The sequence below is a fragment of the Hippocampus comes genome, unplaced genomic scaffold (genome assembly GCF_001891065.2).
Source record: "Hippocampus comes isolate QL1 unplaced genomic scaffold, H_comes_QL1_v1.1 scaffold17, whole genome shotgun sequence".
NCBI classification, from domain to species: Eukaryota; Metazoa; Chordata; class Actinopteri; order Syngnathiformes; family Syngnathidae; genus Hippocampus; species Hippocampus comes.
In genome coordinates this window covers 722,487-734,885 of record NW_017805002.1, presented here as the reverse complement: position 1 = coordinate 734,885, position 12,399 = coordinate 722,487, and the positions used below count along the sequence as shown (strand labels likewise).

The 12,399-nt window shown below is 42.5% G+C and overlaps 2 protein-coding genes and 1 long non-coding RNA gene across 4 annotated transcripts in view; 1 reads left to right on the top strand and 2 right to left on the bottom strand.

Moving 5' to 3' along the window:
- The first annotated feature begins 3,139 nt into the window (after positions 1-3,139).
- noxo1b (NADPH oxidase organizer 1b) lies at positions 3,140-8,058 on the top strand. The gene is made up of 8 exons (XM_019856985.1): positions 3,140-3,312; positions 3,408-3,488; positions 3,571-3,643; positions 3,754-3,937; positions 4,011-4,231; positions 5,043-5,141; positions 5,473-5,590; positions 7,291-8,058. The coding sequence occupies exons 1-8, from the start codon at positions 3,238-3,240 to the stop codon at positions 7,958-7,960; spliced, it is 1,521 nt and encodes a 506-aa protein (XP_019712544.1). The 5' UTR covers positions 3,140-3,237; the 3' UTR covers positions 7,961-8,058.
- On the bottom strand, positions 4,964-6,560 carry LOC109507580 (uncharacterized). Its single transcript, XR_002166493.1, has 2 exons — positions 6,193-6,560; positions 4,964-5,098 (listed from the first exon to the last, which is right to left on the bottom strand). It is a non-coding gene; the product is annotated as an uncharacterized LOC109507580 (long non-coding RNA).
- Positions 8,059-11,568: 3,510 nt separating the features above from the next.
- tex2l (testis expressed 2, like) overlaps positions 11,569-12,399 on the bottom strand; it is a 9,961-nt gene continuing 9,130 nt past the window's right edge. For both annotated transcript variants that reach the window (XM_019856962.1, XM_019856971.1), the window contains exons 12-13: positions 12,179-12,299; positions 11,569-12,107 (exon numbers count right to left, since the gene is read on the bottom strand). In XM_019856962.1, the coding sequence (XP_019712521.1) occupies positions 11,952-12,107; positions 12,179-12,299 (277 nt within the window). In that variant the 3' untranslated portion in view covers positions 11,569-11,951. The remainder of the gene's footprint in view (positions 12,108-12,178; positions 12,300-12,399) is intronic.

The window sequence follows — 12,399 nt, the reverse complement described above, 5'->3', positions numbered from 1 at the left end:
GAGCATTTACACCGTTTCCTCATTCACCCACTGTTGACATCGGGAGTGCTGGGGGAATTTGGCGTCTTGCTCAAGGGCTCAGGATTGAACCACCCAACTATTGTACCACCGGAGCCACACCGAATCCAGATTTATTTTGGACGCTTATACTGATGTAGAAGAATGTTTTGGTCATACCCCGTGCTGGTTTTCCTCAATTTGTGGGGACTTGACATTCATATTTCATTGCACATGTCGAGCGGACGGATTTAAATGAAATAAACGGCGTGCACCTGCACAGACAAAGAGGTGCTTGTGAAAGCCGGACAAATCATGCAAAAATTATACCATGGGGATTATCCTTGGGGGTCGGGGGAGGACTTCGATTTTCTCCAAAGACTCAAAGCTGTGGTAATTAATTCCACTAAAATAGAAATCTAATGACGATGATGTTTAATTTATGCTTGTTTAAAAAAATTGCATAATTAGCGCTATTACCTGGAGAACTCAGATTACAGTGACACCTTTCCTTTCCAGTGTGACATGTTTCATATAGTTCCTTGTCATGACAATGAGTGAACAGGATTGCGGTCGGAATAAATGTCGGAAGGTTACATCACACAGCGGCCAAGAACTAATAACCTTAAACAGGAATGGGGATGGATATTTTTATCGAAACGAAGCGAGTAATTGAATGACTGTGTAAGGCCTTTCAAAAAAAAACGTCAAAAAAAAATTCGGAATTGCTGCATAGCTCTTAATGTTAATGATGGTGTGACCAAACATCGCTTAGCATGCAACTGTAAGTGCTGCTTCATAATTCATTCATAATATTATATCATTTTTCATATTGGTTTGTTTTAAATAATGTCTATAATTGCAACATGTTCGTGTTAAATTGGGCAAGTCCACCACGGAAGGTTCAGGTGACAAATGCATGGCCCGCCCACCCATCACTGTCCAGGTGAGAGGTTGTTTGTTTTAGTGTATTATACTGCCTTGCTTTTTGCTTCCTTGTGTGCTAACATACCGAGAACCCCCGCCAAAAAAACTCCCATCATGTGCGCCTTGCTCAATGTGTGAGACCGCACGTGGCTCTTGAACTGAGGTGTTGACATCTTCGACACACAAAGTTGGACGGACACTACTGCCCTTCTCCCCCCGCTGGTGCCATCTGAAGATGGATGCTTTGTGTGTGTGTGTGTGTGTGTGTGTGTGTGTGTGTGTGTGTGTGTGTGTGTGTATTTGCGTTTGTGTCAATCAGAAGAAATCCTGGCATCGCTTCATACAGGAACTGCACACTCACACACTCTAATGAGTGTTTGAGATAACCCCACTCAAGAGTTGGGACTTTTTCAGAGTGTCTTTGAAGAGACACCTGCTAGTGTCCCTCTCTCTCTCTCTCTCTCTCTCTCTCTCTCTCACACACACACACACACGCACACGCACACGCACACACACACAGAGTCACATTAGCAAGAGCTCTGCGGGTTGCTGATAAGAAATATTGCTGCCGCATGACTAGTCTGAAGTGACCGCACGTGCACAAATTCAATCATGCAGTTGGGAATCCAGGAATCCTTCAAGTAATTATAGAACGAAAAACAGCTGACAGAAAGGGGCATGCCCCCACCCCACCCCCTCCCCTCCCTCTTTGGATACAAGTGGTTTGAATTTGGCGTAGGAACCAAAAGACCAACTCTTACGGCAACAGTCGAAGATTTGGATTCAGTTTGTATCAACACTACCGATTTTCTTTCTGTTCACGAGGCATTTTGGAGCCCATGCAGTGCGTCACTTTTGAAACAGCATCTATCCGTCTTTCTATCCACACACGCGCGCTCACGCACACAAAAGGGAACATTCCTCCTCACGGAATGAATTTCATTTCTAATTACGGGCTCTGGAGCATTTCTGTCTGTACACTTATGTACACGCAATGCTTTTAATGAGCTCTTCAAATTTTGCGGCTGTCGCGGGTATGTCGCATGGTTGTAAATCATTACCCAACGTGTGTTGCGCAACCGATTTTAAACTTGAAATGAAGATCATATGGTATTACATTTCGGGCAAAGGTGTCTGTCTAGATGAAATGAGATGATCGCAGATTAAGAAGGATGTCTAAATATGATACTTCTCAGTTTGGCGCGGTGCAGTTCTACACGGGCAATTATAAACACATTGATAAAGCCATACCTCTCTTAGAGTATCATGACAATGACCGTTTAAGATAAGCAGAAAGTGAAACAGTCATTCACTGCATGATCAGATGTTTTACAGGGGCAAATATGTGGAGAGGATGATCTGGGAGTGGTTATTTCCGGGCGATTCGTCAGGGAAGGTTCGGCCAGCACCCTTCATGGTTCTTATCTCATGATGCAATTTAAACACTATGACAACATAATACACTGACTACTTTTGCATGATTTTTTTGCTGAGGTATTATTGCTCAGGTATTTGCCGTAACGGCTTCAACGTGCCCTTCTACTTTCCTGAACTCTGAGGTGGTCACGTTATTTCTTGCTGCTCTTCTGAAGGAAGCAGAATGGCTCATCGTCTCTGACATCTCGGTGAAGACCGGGGGCTGGAATTTAGACGTCATTGATTACTTTCTCGTTCATGTTAGTTTGAATTGTGGGGGGGAGAAAAAAAAAGCGATTTCTGTGACTTACATGGAGACGTGTACAGTATTCAATATAAGGTATGAATCTGCCCAAAGGTAGAGATTTGGACGCTTCCACCCAAATCGCTGTCATCAATTATGTCAATGTATCACCATCCATGCACACTGCTCACTGTGACCTAAATGCCCAAATTGTACGGCCCACAAAAAAAAAAAAAAAACCCTCGCCTTGTGCCATTTTTGGCGCACTTTGAATAGCTGAACGACAAATTCAAACTAACACAAGCATTTTTAAAATTTGAGCTCCATCTATCTATCTATCTACCTATCTACCTATCTGCCTATCTATCTATCTATCTATCTCAATCATATCCAAACTACAAAATAAAACAATACTAAGGACATCTAATTGAGTATCTGTCACTAAGCACGTACAGTGCACATCGAGTCTCCCACGTATGACTGCAGGAAGCCTGCCAAGTCCCTGCGGCTGTGACTCCGCCCACTAGACGCACGACTATTTCAAGAGGCCGCGGCACAGCGGCACTGCATGAGCGCAGCGAACGGTGTTCACAGTTTGCGCCTCCACCCTGCATCCCCCACTCCCACCAAAGTGACGAACCAAGCGGAGCAAGATGCCTGCAGAAACGCGCTTTGTGTTCTCCGCTCGCTTTATTGGAGCCATGCACAGGGAGACACCAAAACTGAAGGTGAGTGCAAAGCTCCAATTTTAAGTTTGTAATGTCAAAATATGCATTTGGATCGATAATTTTATTTTTTTTTGTGTGGGGGCCGTGGTTTCCAGATGTTCATGATATCCGTGCTGTGGTCAGATGAGAATGAAGTGATTGTCTACAGGTCTTATAATGATTTCAAGAACTTTCATGTAAGTTTTTTTTCTTGTATTTCTTTTTTTTGGAAATGATTTTAATATGTAAATTAAAAAAACTCTTCCCCCCCCCCAACAGAAGCAATTGAAGAAGAAGTTTCCCGTCTTCGACCCTTCACAAAATAACAGCAGAATGATCCCAAAATTTAAAGGTAATTGTACGCGGGCTTGCGCTTGAGGGACGTGAAAAGAATCGCTGCCGATGTTAAAGTTCAGCTGCACCGAACATTCTGAAGTGACTGAATCCATGTCCTCTCCTCAGTGGAGGCTCAAAAAAAGGGCCTCCAGCAAAGTGGATCAAAACGATCAATCCAGAGGATGAAGGACTTGCAGGGCTACTGCGACAAGCTTCTCATGTGTCACGAAATGGTGACCCGCGGTTCAGAGGTCACGCAATTTTTCACGCCACTCGACCAAGACATGGTGCCGGACTTCACCAAGAACTGGTAGATTTCTCCTCAACGATTCGCCAGCGGCGACGGAGAGACAAATTGTCACACTAACCTTTGTGCCACTCAGCGTCATGATCCTGCTGCCAGATGATAGCTCGGCTAGAGGAGGAGGTGGAGGAGGAGGAGGAGGAGGTCGCGTCTGGGGTGGAGGAGTTGGCTCCGTCACTCCCCCGTTTGTCACCGAGACGTACCGCTGCGTGGCTCCGTACGAGACCAAAGACACCAAAAACCGGCCCTTTAAAGTGGCCAAGGATGAAACACTGGAAGTCCTCATCAAGGACCCCGCTGGTTAGTCCATGACTATTCTAAGGAAATCTAACTGACGACAGCTGTACAAATCTGCATATTTTTTACTCTTCTCGAAACATGCAATACAACCCCCAACACCCCCCCCCCAAAAAAAACAGGACATTAAAAATATCCCACGCTGAAAAATCCTAAATCCTTCACCATTACCAAAGATAAATTATCCATCAATAGCAGCAATCTGAAATGAATACACAGAATACGTACTGAAACAACAGTGTATATAAAAAGTCTACACACCCCTGAATTCCAGGTTTTAAGCTACAATTATACGAGATCAAGATCAATCAGATGCAAACTTTTTCCAGCATTACCGGCCGACAACCTGTACTGAAAAAAACAAACAAACAAACAAAAGAAAAAACTCCCAACTACTTTCAAGAGGGTAAATAAAAAAAAACAACTGGGAATGCGGTTGCACAAGTGAGCACACCCTTCTTATAACTGAGGTGGCTATATTCAGAATTGCACACACCTAGAACATTTTAAAGCACCCCTGAGTCACCTCAAATAAAATTCAGCTGTTCCAATAACTTTGTTTTTATTTAATTGAAACAGACAACGGTGTGCGTATAATTTCCATGACATACCAATGTACAGTACATACACTATACATACCACACATATTGTGCATTTCTACCCATCCGCCCCATATACACAGAGTTGAATCTTAAATATGCAGACTGCCACATCTCTCACAACCTCTAGTTATTTTGGGGTAGTATCTCTCAATCATTGGTGGAGATAAGGCATCAGATCCTACCTTTCTCACGATCTGTTTACTCCCCATCAGGTTGGTGGTTGGTGGAGAATGAGGACAAGTGCATTGCCTGGTTTCCTGCTCCCTATCTGGAAAAAGAGGAAGATGATGAGAGAGGACTGCAGCAGCAAGGTGTGATATTTGTCTGCCGAGTTGAAATGTTATCTTTTAGAAGAGGTGATCCATTCTTTGAAGTGAAATTAGCTTGAAAATCCAACAAAAAGGTGACGTTGGGGCATGAAACTAATGGGGAAAAAAAAATGAAATGAGTCACAATCAACACGTGCAACTTGGACAGTGAAACGGCGCAATTAGTGAAATGCCACGTGTCAAAAAGATTGGCAGTGATGCATTGCATCAATTTGTTGTCCTTCAGCCAAACACAGTTTGCTCAGAGTCTATAAAAGACAATTTATTCATGCCAACTTTGCTAAGGCCGTTTTGTCTGCGTTGTCATATAAAGGTGCTTTCTACTGCGCCGTGAGAAATTACTTCACCAAGAAGGCTGACGAGGTGTCTGTGCCCATTGGTTCAGTGGTGGAGGTGCTTAGGATGTCCGATGACGGCTGGTGGCTCACCAGGTAACCTATGTTTGCCTTTTGAGAACAATTCCTATTGTGTTGTACCCATCATACTGCAGTAATTGGCAGCTGTAAAACAGAACACTTTGTTGCTGTTCTACACCCAAGTGTTGACTTGGCGTTAATTGTTGTATTGCACAGGGAGGTAGACAGATTTGCTGGTTAACTATGGGGAAAAATAAATAAGTAATTTCTTGAACTAAATCAGAGGGGTTGCTTATACGCCATGCCCCGGGATGGGCAACTTAAATAATGGAAGTTGCCACAATTTTCATCAGTGCTACTGGGGTCCTGCATTGGATCGCACAATTCCTAACCAGATGACAAAATGTTCATTCTTTAGAAGGCCAAAATATGTGATATGAGCCAATGCACACAGGAGTATCTTCATATATTTTAAATTTCAAATGCACATGGAAAAGATCCAATGCTCAACTACACCACATAATCACATACTGTGATTTTTAAAAAAGTGGTCTCTTGCATAAAAGTCACCATTCAAAGATGACGCAAAACTCCTGAACCCTCGGGAATTTTAAAATTATACGACCGCATGTTTTCCTGCATATAATTCAAATCCCCAAATAGGCCGACTTACTCACCTGTGTGAACAGTCAAGTTGGTCCTGAAGGCAGCACAACAGCCGTTTGACCAATTAAGCCACCATACGCGTCTGAAACACGATGACGCGTTGAATGCAGCTATTTAGAGGACACATTTATTCAATCCTCATGCATTTCAAAAAATCTGTAATCGCAGTGAAGAAGAAAATAATTGTTTGTGGAGTTTTTATCTCGATTTTGTGGTGGCCACGACACATTCTTCTTCGCAATCTCAGTCTCGGGGTTGGAGGCGCTGGTGAGCGATGTCTGCCATTGCGTGGTCAATAGTGGTATTGCAGCATACAATGGGTCAGCAACGGCAAACTTTTTTTTTTTCAGTTTTTTTGAGGGTCGGGCACTCTAAATTGTCCCTAGGTGTGAGTGTAATTGCGGATGGTTGTTTGTCTGTGTGCCTTGCGAATGGCTGGCAACCAGTTCAGGGTGTACCCCGCCTGCTGCCCAAAGACAGCTGCGATAGGCTCCAGCGTGCCCGCGATCCAGGTTTTGCTCTTTTGTACTTTAAAAAGTGCAAACAGATTAAATCAGCGACCGCGTGCATGCTTGACGACACTGAAGGGCAATACAATACAATAGCCTTTTCCTATTCTGTATGACCTAATGAGATCCGGTCGAAAATGTACAAATGATGAGGAAAACAAAAAGCAGAGAAAAGAGTCATCACAAGTTTGTAAGGTCAAAGTCCAAAAACATTGCTTTGTTTTCTCACTGTGACGTGCGGCAAACAACGAGTTAAATTATAATTAGCCGGGCGTATCCCCAAGACACTCCTGTTGTGGTGGCATTACCCAGTCTGCCAAATTGTCAAGCGCGTGTGCTCATGGGATAATTAGCAATTGTCAAAAACTTGAAAAAAAGGGAAAACAAACTTTAAAAAGTCTTCTTCAATGTTTTAAAGTTTACGATGCAAAATACAAATCTGGAAGCCGCATCTTTTAATTGACTGTGCACCAGGCCTGTAAGTTCTAAAGAGAAAATCTGAGACAATTGAGGATGCAGGAAAATGAACAGTAAGGATATAAAGTGTTGAGTGCAAATTCAACAGAAGGTCAAAAACAACATTTTTTTTTTTTCTTCCAGATTCAACGACAAGGTGGGCTATGTCCCCTCCATGTACCTGCAGCCCTACAACAACCCTTGTACTGGACTTTTAAGTTTACAGAAAAAACTGAATAGATCCACCCACAACCTGACCATCAGCGGGTTACCTCTGGATGCTCGTTCTCCAGCCGAGCTCGCCAGGGAAACCCATCCTGGTCAAAGTTTTGCACTCCAGCCCGGAGCTCAGTCTAGCGGGTGCGGCTATGTGGCCAAAGCCAGATTTATGGAGCTTCTGTCAGAGACCCAAACTGTGCCTGCCCAGGTCGAGGTCAATGACACCCGTTTAGAAAGCCGCGTTCGCAGCATCAGCACAAGCTCAAGCATAGACACCAGCGTCTCCTCGGTCAGTAGTTCGTCTTCAACTTCGAGCGCAGACGCATTCGTACCCTTCCCTCAACAGAGCGTCAGCCCGAGTGAGCGCAGTCACCAGGAACGTCGCAACTCCAGCGCCAGTTATCTGAGTTCCGGGAGTTCTGAGAGCTTCAGTTCCAGAGGCAGCGACACAGGCCCGGTTCCTCCGACGGTCCCACCCAGACCCAAGAAGGAGGAGATTCTTAACCGGTGCTCCTCCGTGACTCGCAAAGCTGCTCTGGAGAGCAAAACCCAACTCCAGAGATGGCCCGATTCAACCATCCACTCTCGCTTGTAGGAACACATTCCAAATACTACACATTGGAGTCTTCATGATTTACTCACGCTAGTTCGCATTCACACTTTCTTTTTTTTTTTTTTTTTTTTTTAATTTCCTCCAAAAAGAATAAGTGACGACAGAATTGCACAACGGGACAAGAGAGGGAATAAAGTGTATCGAACTTGAAATCTGGTTCTGCAGTCAGTCGATGACAAGCAAGTGTAATGTAGCTTCAATGAAGCACTAGACGGGGCTGGTAGAAACAAACACATTGCTCCAGACGTTGACGTGGATTGTTGAATCTCAGGAGGTTTAAATATTTTCTCTTCCTTTCTGCTTTCCCGTTTTCATCTGTATCATTTGTTTTGAACGCACGGAAAGCACAGCATTAATTAAAAATGAATGAATGGTCGCGGCAGTTTTTACATTTTACGAGCATGCAGAACAATCAATGTTGTAAGTTGCATCCTTTGTGATATAAAGATTATTTGATAAACTTTCTACACCACACTTGTTGTCTTTCTTCTGATGGATATTATGTCATGAATGTATTTGGAATGAATGGATTGGAAGCTGGCGCTTCATCAGTATTGTAGGATTCTTCGTGAGGGAATTTCTTTCTCCCTCGAGCTTAAAGGGGGAGTTGCCAGTCATTTTATTTGTTTCCTCAATTACTCGATTTGGTTTTGACAATCATGCGACGATCGTCGATCATGGATTCTGTTTTGGTTTGGTGCCAGCTCTCATTTCTTCACAACAAAGGCTGGCCGAATGAGTGGATACAAGAATGTTGCTTTGTGTTTGCGTGTTTAACAAGAACAGTAGTTCTATTATTACCCTACTATTGAAAGTGACAAGTGGCTTTTAATTCAAGGTGTGGACTATAGAATTGCATTCTAAACACCGAGGGGAGTTTAGTGGATCCTTTTAAATTTGATTAGTATGGAGTAAGTTATGGTTTCAGGTGATTCATTTAATTCAGAATACATTTTAAAAATATCTATAATTCAACAATCTGTTCCAGGGTTGAACTATTTTAACGATGTTTCATGTTATCAGGTTACAGGGTGCATGAAAGGGTTAATCATAAAACATTTTTAACAGTACTTTAGCAAGATTTTAACATTTGGAACGGTTATACAGTGATTTCACTCACCCCAAGCAGGCCTGATACACCAGATTTGTTGAAATGAAAACCGCATGAAAAATGTCCCTCAGAGTGAAGTATGCTACAAGTTCCCCAAAAGAAACGCACAATGCCACGGTCCAATGAAATTCGAGAACAAATGAGAAACAAAGAAAATCGTCTTAGTTTGGAAAAAGGTTACAGTCAAACAGGGCTACTTCAGGATCTGGACCACTTTTGTCATCCACACAACTCACGTGTTAACAGTAAAAGAATAAAACATAAAATGTGTTCCCCTCCAGTACACTTGAAGTTGATGATGAATGAAAGACATGGTGATAATGATGCTGAAGCTGCTTGAGAGTCTCTTCATATTAACAGTGTTGGTGGACGAACATATCTGTATGATGGGAATAAAAACAACCGTGTATATTTTAGTACATCCTTTTCATTTTTGGCCACATAGATAACGAGCATCTTTTTAAAGGCTAAATATCAACACAGTGCAACACCTTGCAAAAGAAAATAAATAACGAGTTGAATTTTGAGTATAGAATGCATCAAGTGTCAAGCGAGATTAGCGATCATTACTCTCCTTTTGGCTTGGTGACAACTTTGGCTTCTTTACAAGAACGGCTGGTTATTGCACTTTAACAGCCCTGAACAATTAGCTGAATGGAATGCGGTGAGCTGCAGCCTATCCCAGCTCGGCCGACGAAGGGCAAGAAGCTGGAAAAACATAGCACTGGTTTGCAGCAGCACTCTGGGGAAAAGAACTGAACAACTCTTAAAAAAAAACGTTTCAAACTGTTTCACCATTTCAGGGACAGCGGTTACTACAGTGGACAGCTTATCATGTTATCAGGTTACAGGGTGCATGAAAGGGTTAACTGCCACTCCCAGTTGAAGCTTACTGTCAAACTAAACACAAATCAAAGAGAATTACACTTTGTGTTTTTAAAACAACCACATAGCTTCGACTTTCGGTCTGCTAGCTTCATGCTAACATGAAATAGTATTTACTTTCGGTGTGATTTCAACATTTAAGCAATCGTTTGAACAGAAATGGCAGCCATACATGGAGACAGGCAATGAAAACAGCACCCAGCCATATATTCTTTATCATCGGCAAAGAGCGACAAAGAAAAGTGCTGCACTGATTGTGCATGTTAGGTTTACTGAAGATGCCAAATAGTCCACAACTGCGACACAAAATGAAGGAACAGATGACATGCTGCTCAAAATGTTTTTAAACTGATGCAATAAGTAGCCTCAAGCGATAATTGAAATGACCTTCGGCAACGCCTGCACACTAATTCCCAGCACGCGTCTGCTTCCGCTGGGCTTTCCCTGCTGTCAAAGAACGTGGAGCATCTTTTGAAGTTATCTTACCAAGGCCACTCGTTTATTGCGCCATTTTAGAAGTTACCAGAAAGGCAATTATGTTGCTCAAACTGCATTATTGGGTTTTGCCAAAATAATATGAAGAAGAGAAACGCAAGTGTTTTGCAGACACAATAGGCATTTTTTGTTGCATTTATGTTTGCGCTGGGAGGAAGCTGTCACCAGCCAAGAAAGGATTGATTGTATTTACAGACAAAGACAAGGAAACGAGTGAATGGTTGACCAAAAAAAAAAAAAAAAAGAAAAAACGTGAGACTGATGGGAAGGTCATCTGGTTAGATTACTTCCCCCATTTTTTTTTTGTAAACATTAGTCTTTGTGCGTGTGTGCACAGTAATGTAAACAGACTACCCGTAAGAAGGTCCATTTATCACTTTGTGACACACAAGATTACCGCCGTTGTCTCAAGATAAGGTGTGTTGCAGAAACAACACTTCAAGCAATAAACATACCATCCAAACAACCGGTGTCATTAAAACGGTGGCGCGGGCCGTACACATTTGTGTTGTGTTTAAAAACAAAAAAAACAAAAACATGCAGACATCTTTCAAGGCCAAGTCATCCTAATTTCTTTATTGGGTTAGAGTCTGCACGTGTTTTGAGATTTGTCATGACCACGAGATGATTTATTTGAAATTTTTTCGGGAAAGGGAGTGCTCAAGATTGCTGCGATTACTTTCACATACTAGCATCTATTTTTGTCTGCTTGATGAATGGACTAATTGTAATTTGTTCCCTTGACTTGAATTGATTGTTGCAAGCGACTGTGAAAAGTGACACAAGAGCAAAAGCACTCAGGCTTTGACGTCTTAGGTTATTGCTTTCTTTGCTTTTATCTGGAACAAATTTACAGCCAAAAGAGTTTCAGTAAGACGATTGCTTACAGCCAATAGCCAACACAACAACAAAAGTAACAACAACAACAACATTTGTAGCTCATAAAATGTATTCAATTTGTTTGGTGATAGCCACCAGCCACAACAAGGTATCGGGTGTGCCTGTTACTGTAGGCCTACCTCTTGCCCCAAATCAGCTGGAACAGGCACGGGTTTCCTGTCAATGCATGGGCTTTTTCGAAAAATGAAACAAAAGAATAGAATACATGAATGAAGCGTCGTGTTTTATTTTATTTTATTTTTTTACAATCAGCATCTGCCAATAATAAAAGAAGCAAATAATCTCAGAGGGACGTAGATATTTTGCCCAAAGTATCATTTACAATCCTTTTTTTTTTTTAAACACAAAAGAGACTCAGCAGTCAGCAACATTTTTGAAACTGAGAGCAATACTTCATGGGTTCTGATTCACGTGAAGGGGCCTCAAAGTATCTTTCATGATTTGTTCTTATTAATCATGAATGACATTCATTGATGGGAATACAGTGATAACGATCTCTTTGGAAGTGCATTTTTCTTAGCTCTCCTTCAATTCGGAGCATGGCAAACGTCAACATGTCATTTAACCGGAGTCCGATTCCGTTTATGTCACCGCCGGTGGGATACGCTCCATGGACTCAGTGGAGCTCTGGGACTGGCAATCGCGAGAGGACGGATGCTCCGACATGTGGGGGTTATCCACGCTGGAGTGCATCATGGGTAAGTAGATGTCATCCATGTTTGGCAGCACAAACACTTTCTAGAATGGGAAGGACAGCAGAGTTAAGAGGAATGTAAAAGTGCGCATTGTGGCGGGTTGTATTTCTTTACCTGGAACTCATCCTGTAGTTTCTTTTCAATCCACTCGGTCACGTGACACAACGTCACCTCCCTCTCGCCGAGTTTGGGCCGAACACGCAGATCCAGCTTGGGTGGAACGCAAAAGCTATACCTGCAGGGGACAAACGAACAATCAGAACGCATGCGGAATGCAAGCAAAAAAAAAAAAAAAAAAGAACAACGGGGTTTTTAATCAAGCCAAAGATCCATTT

Coding starts and splice junctions, on each gene's coding strand:
- noxo1b (XM_019856985.1), top strand. CDS start 3,238: ATGCCTGCAGAAACGCGCTTTGTGTTCTCCGCTCGCTTTATTGGAGCC. Junction 3,644..3,753: donor AATGATCCCAAAATTTAAAG/GTAATTGTACGC, acceptor TCCTCTCCTCAG/TGGAGGCTCAAAAAAAGGGC. Junction 5,591..7,290: donor GACGGCTGGTGGCTCACCAG/GTAACCTATGTT, acceptor TTTTTCTTCCAG/ATTCAACGACAAGGTGGGCT.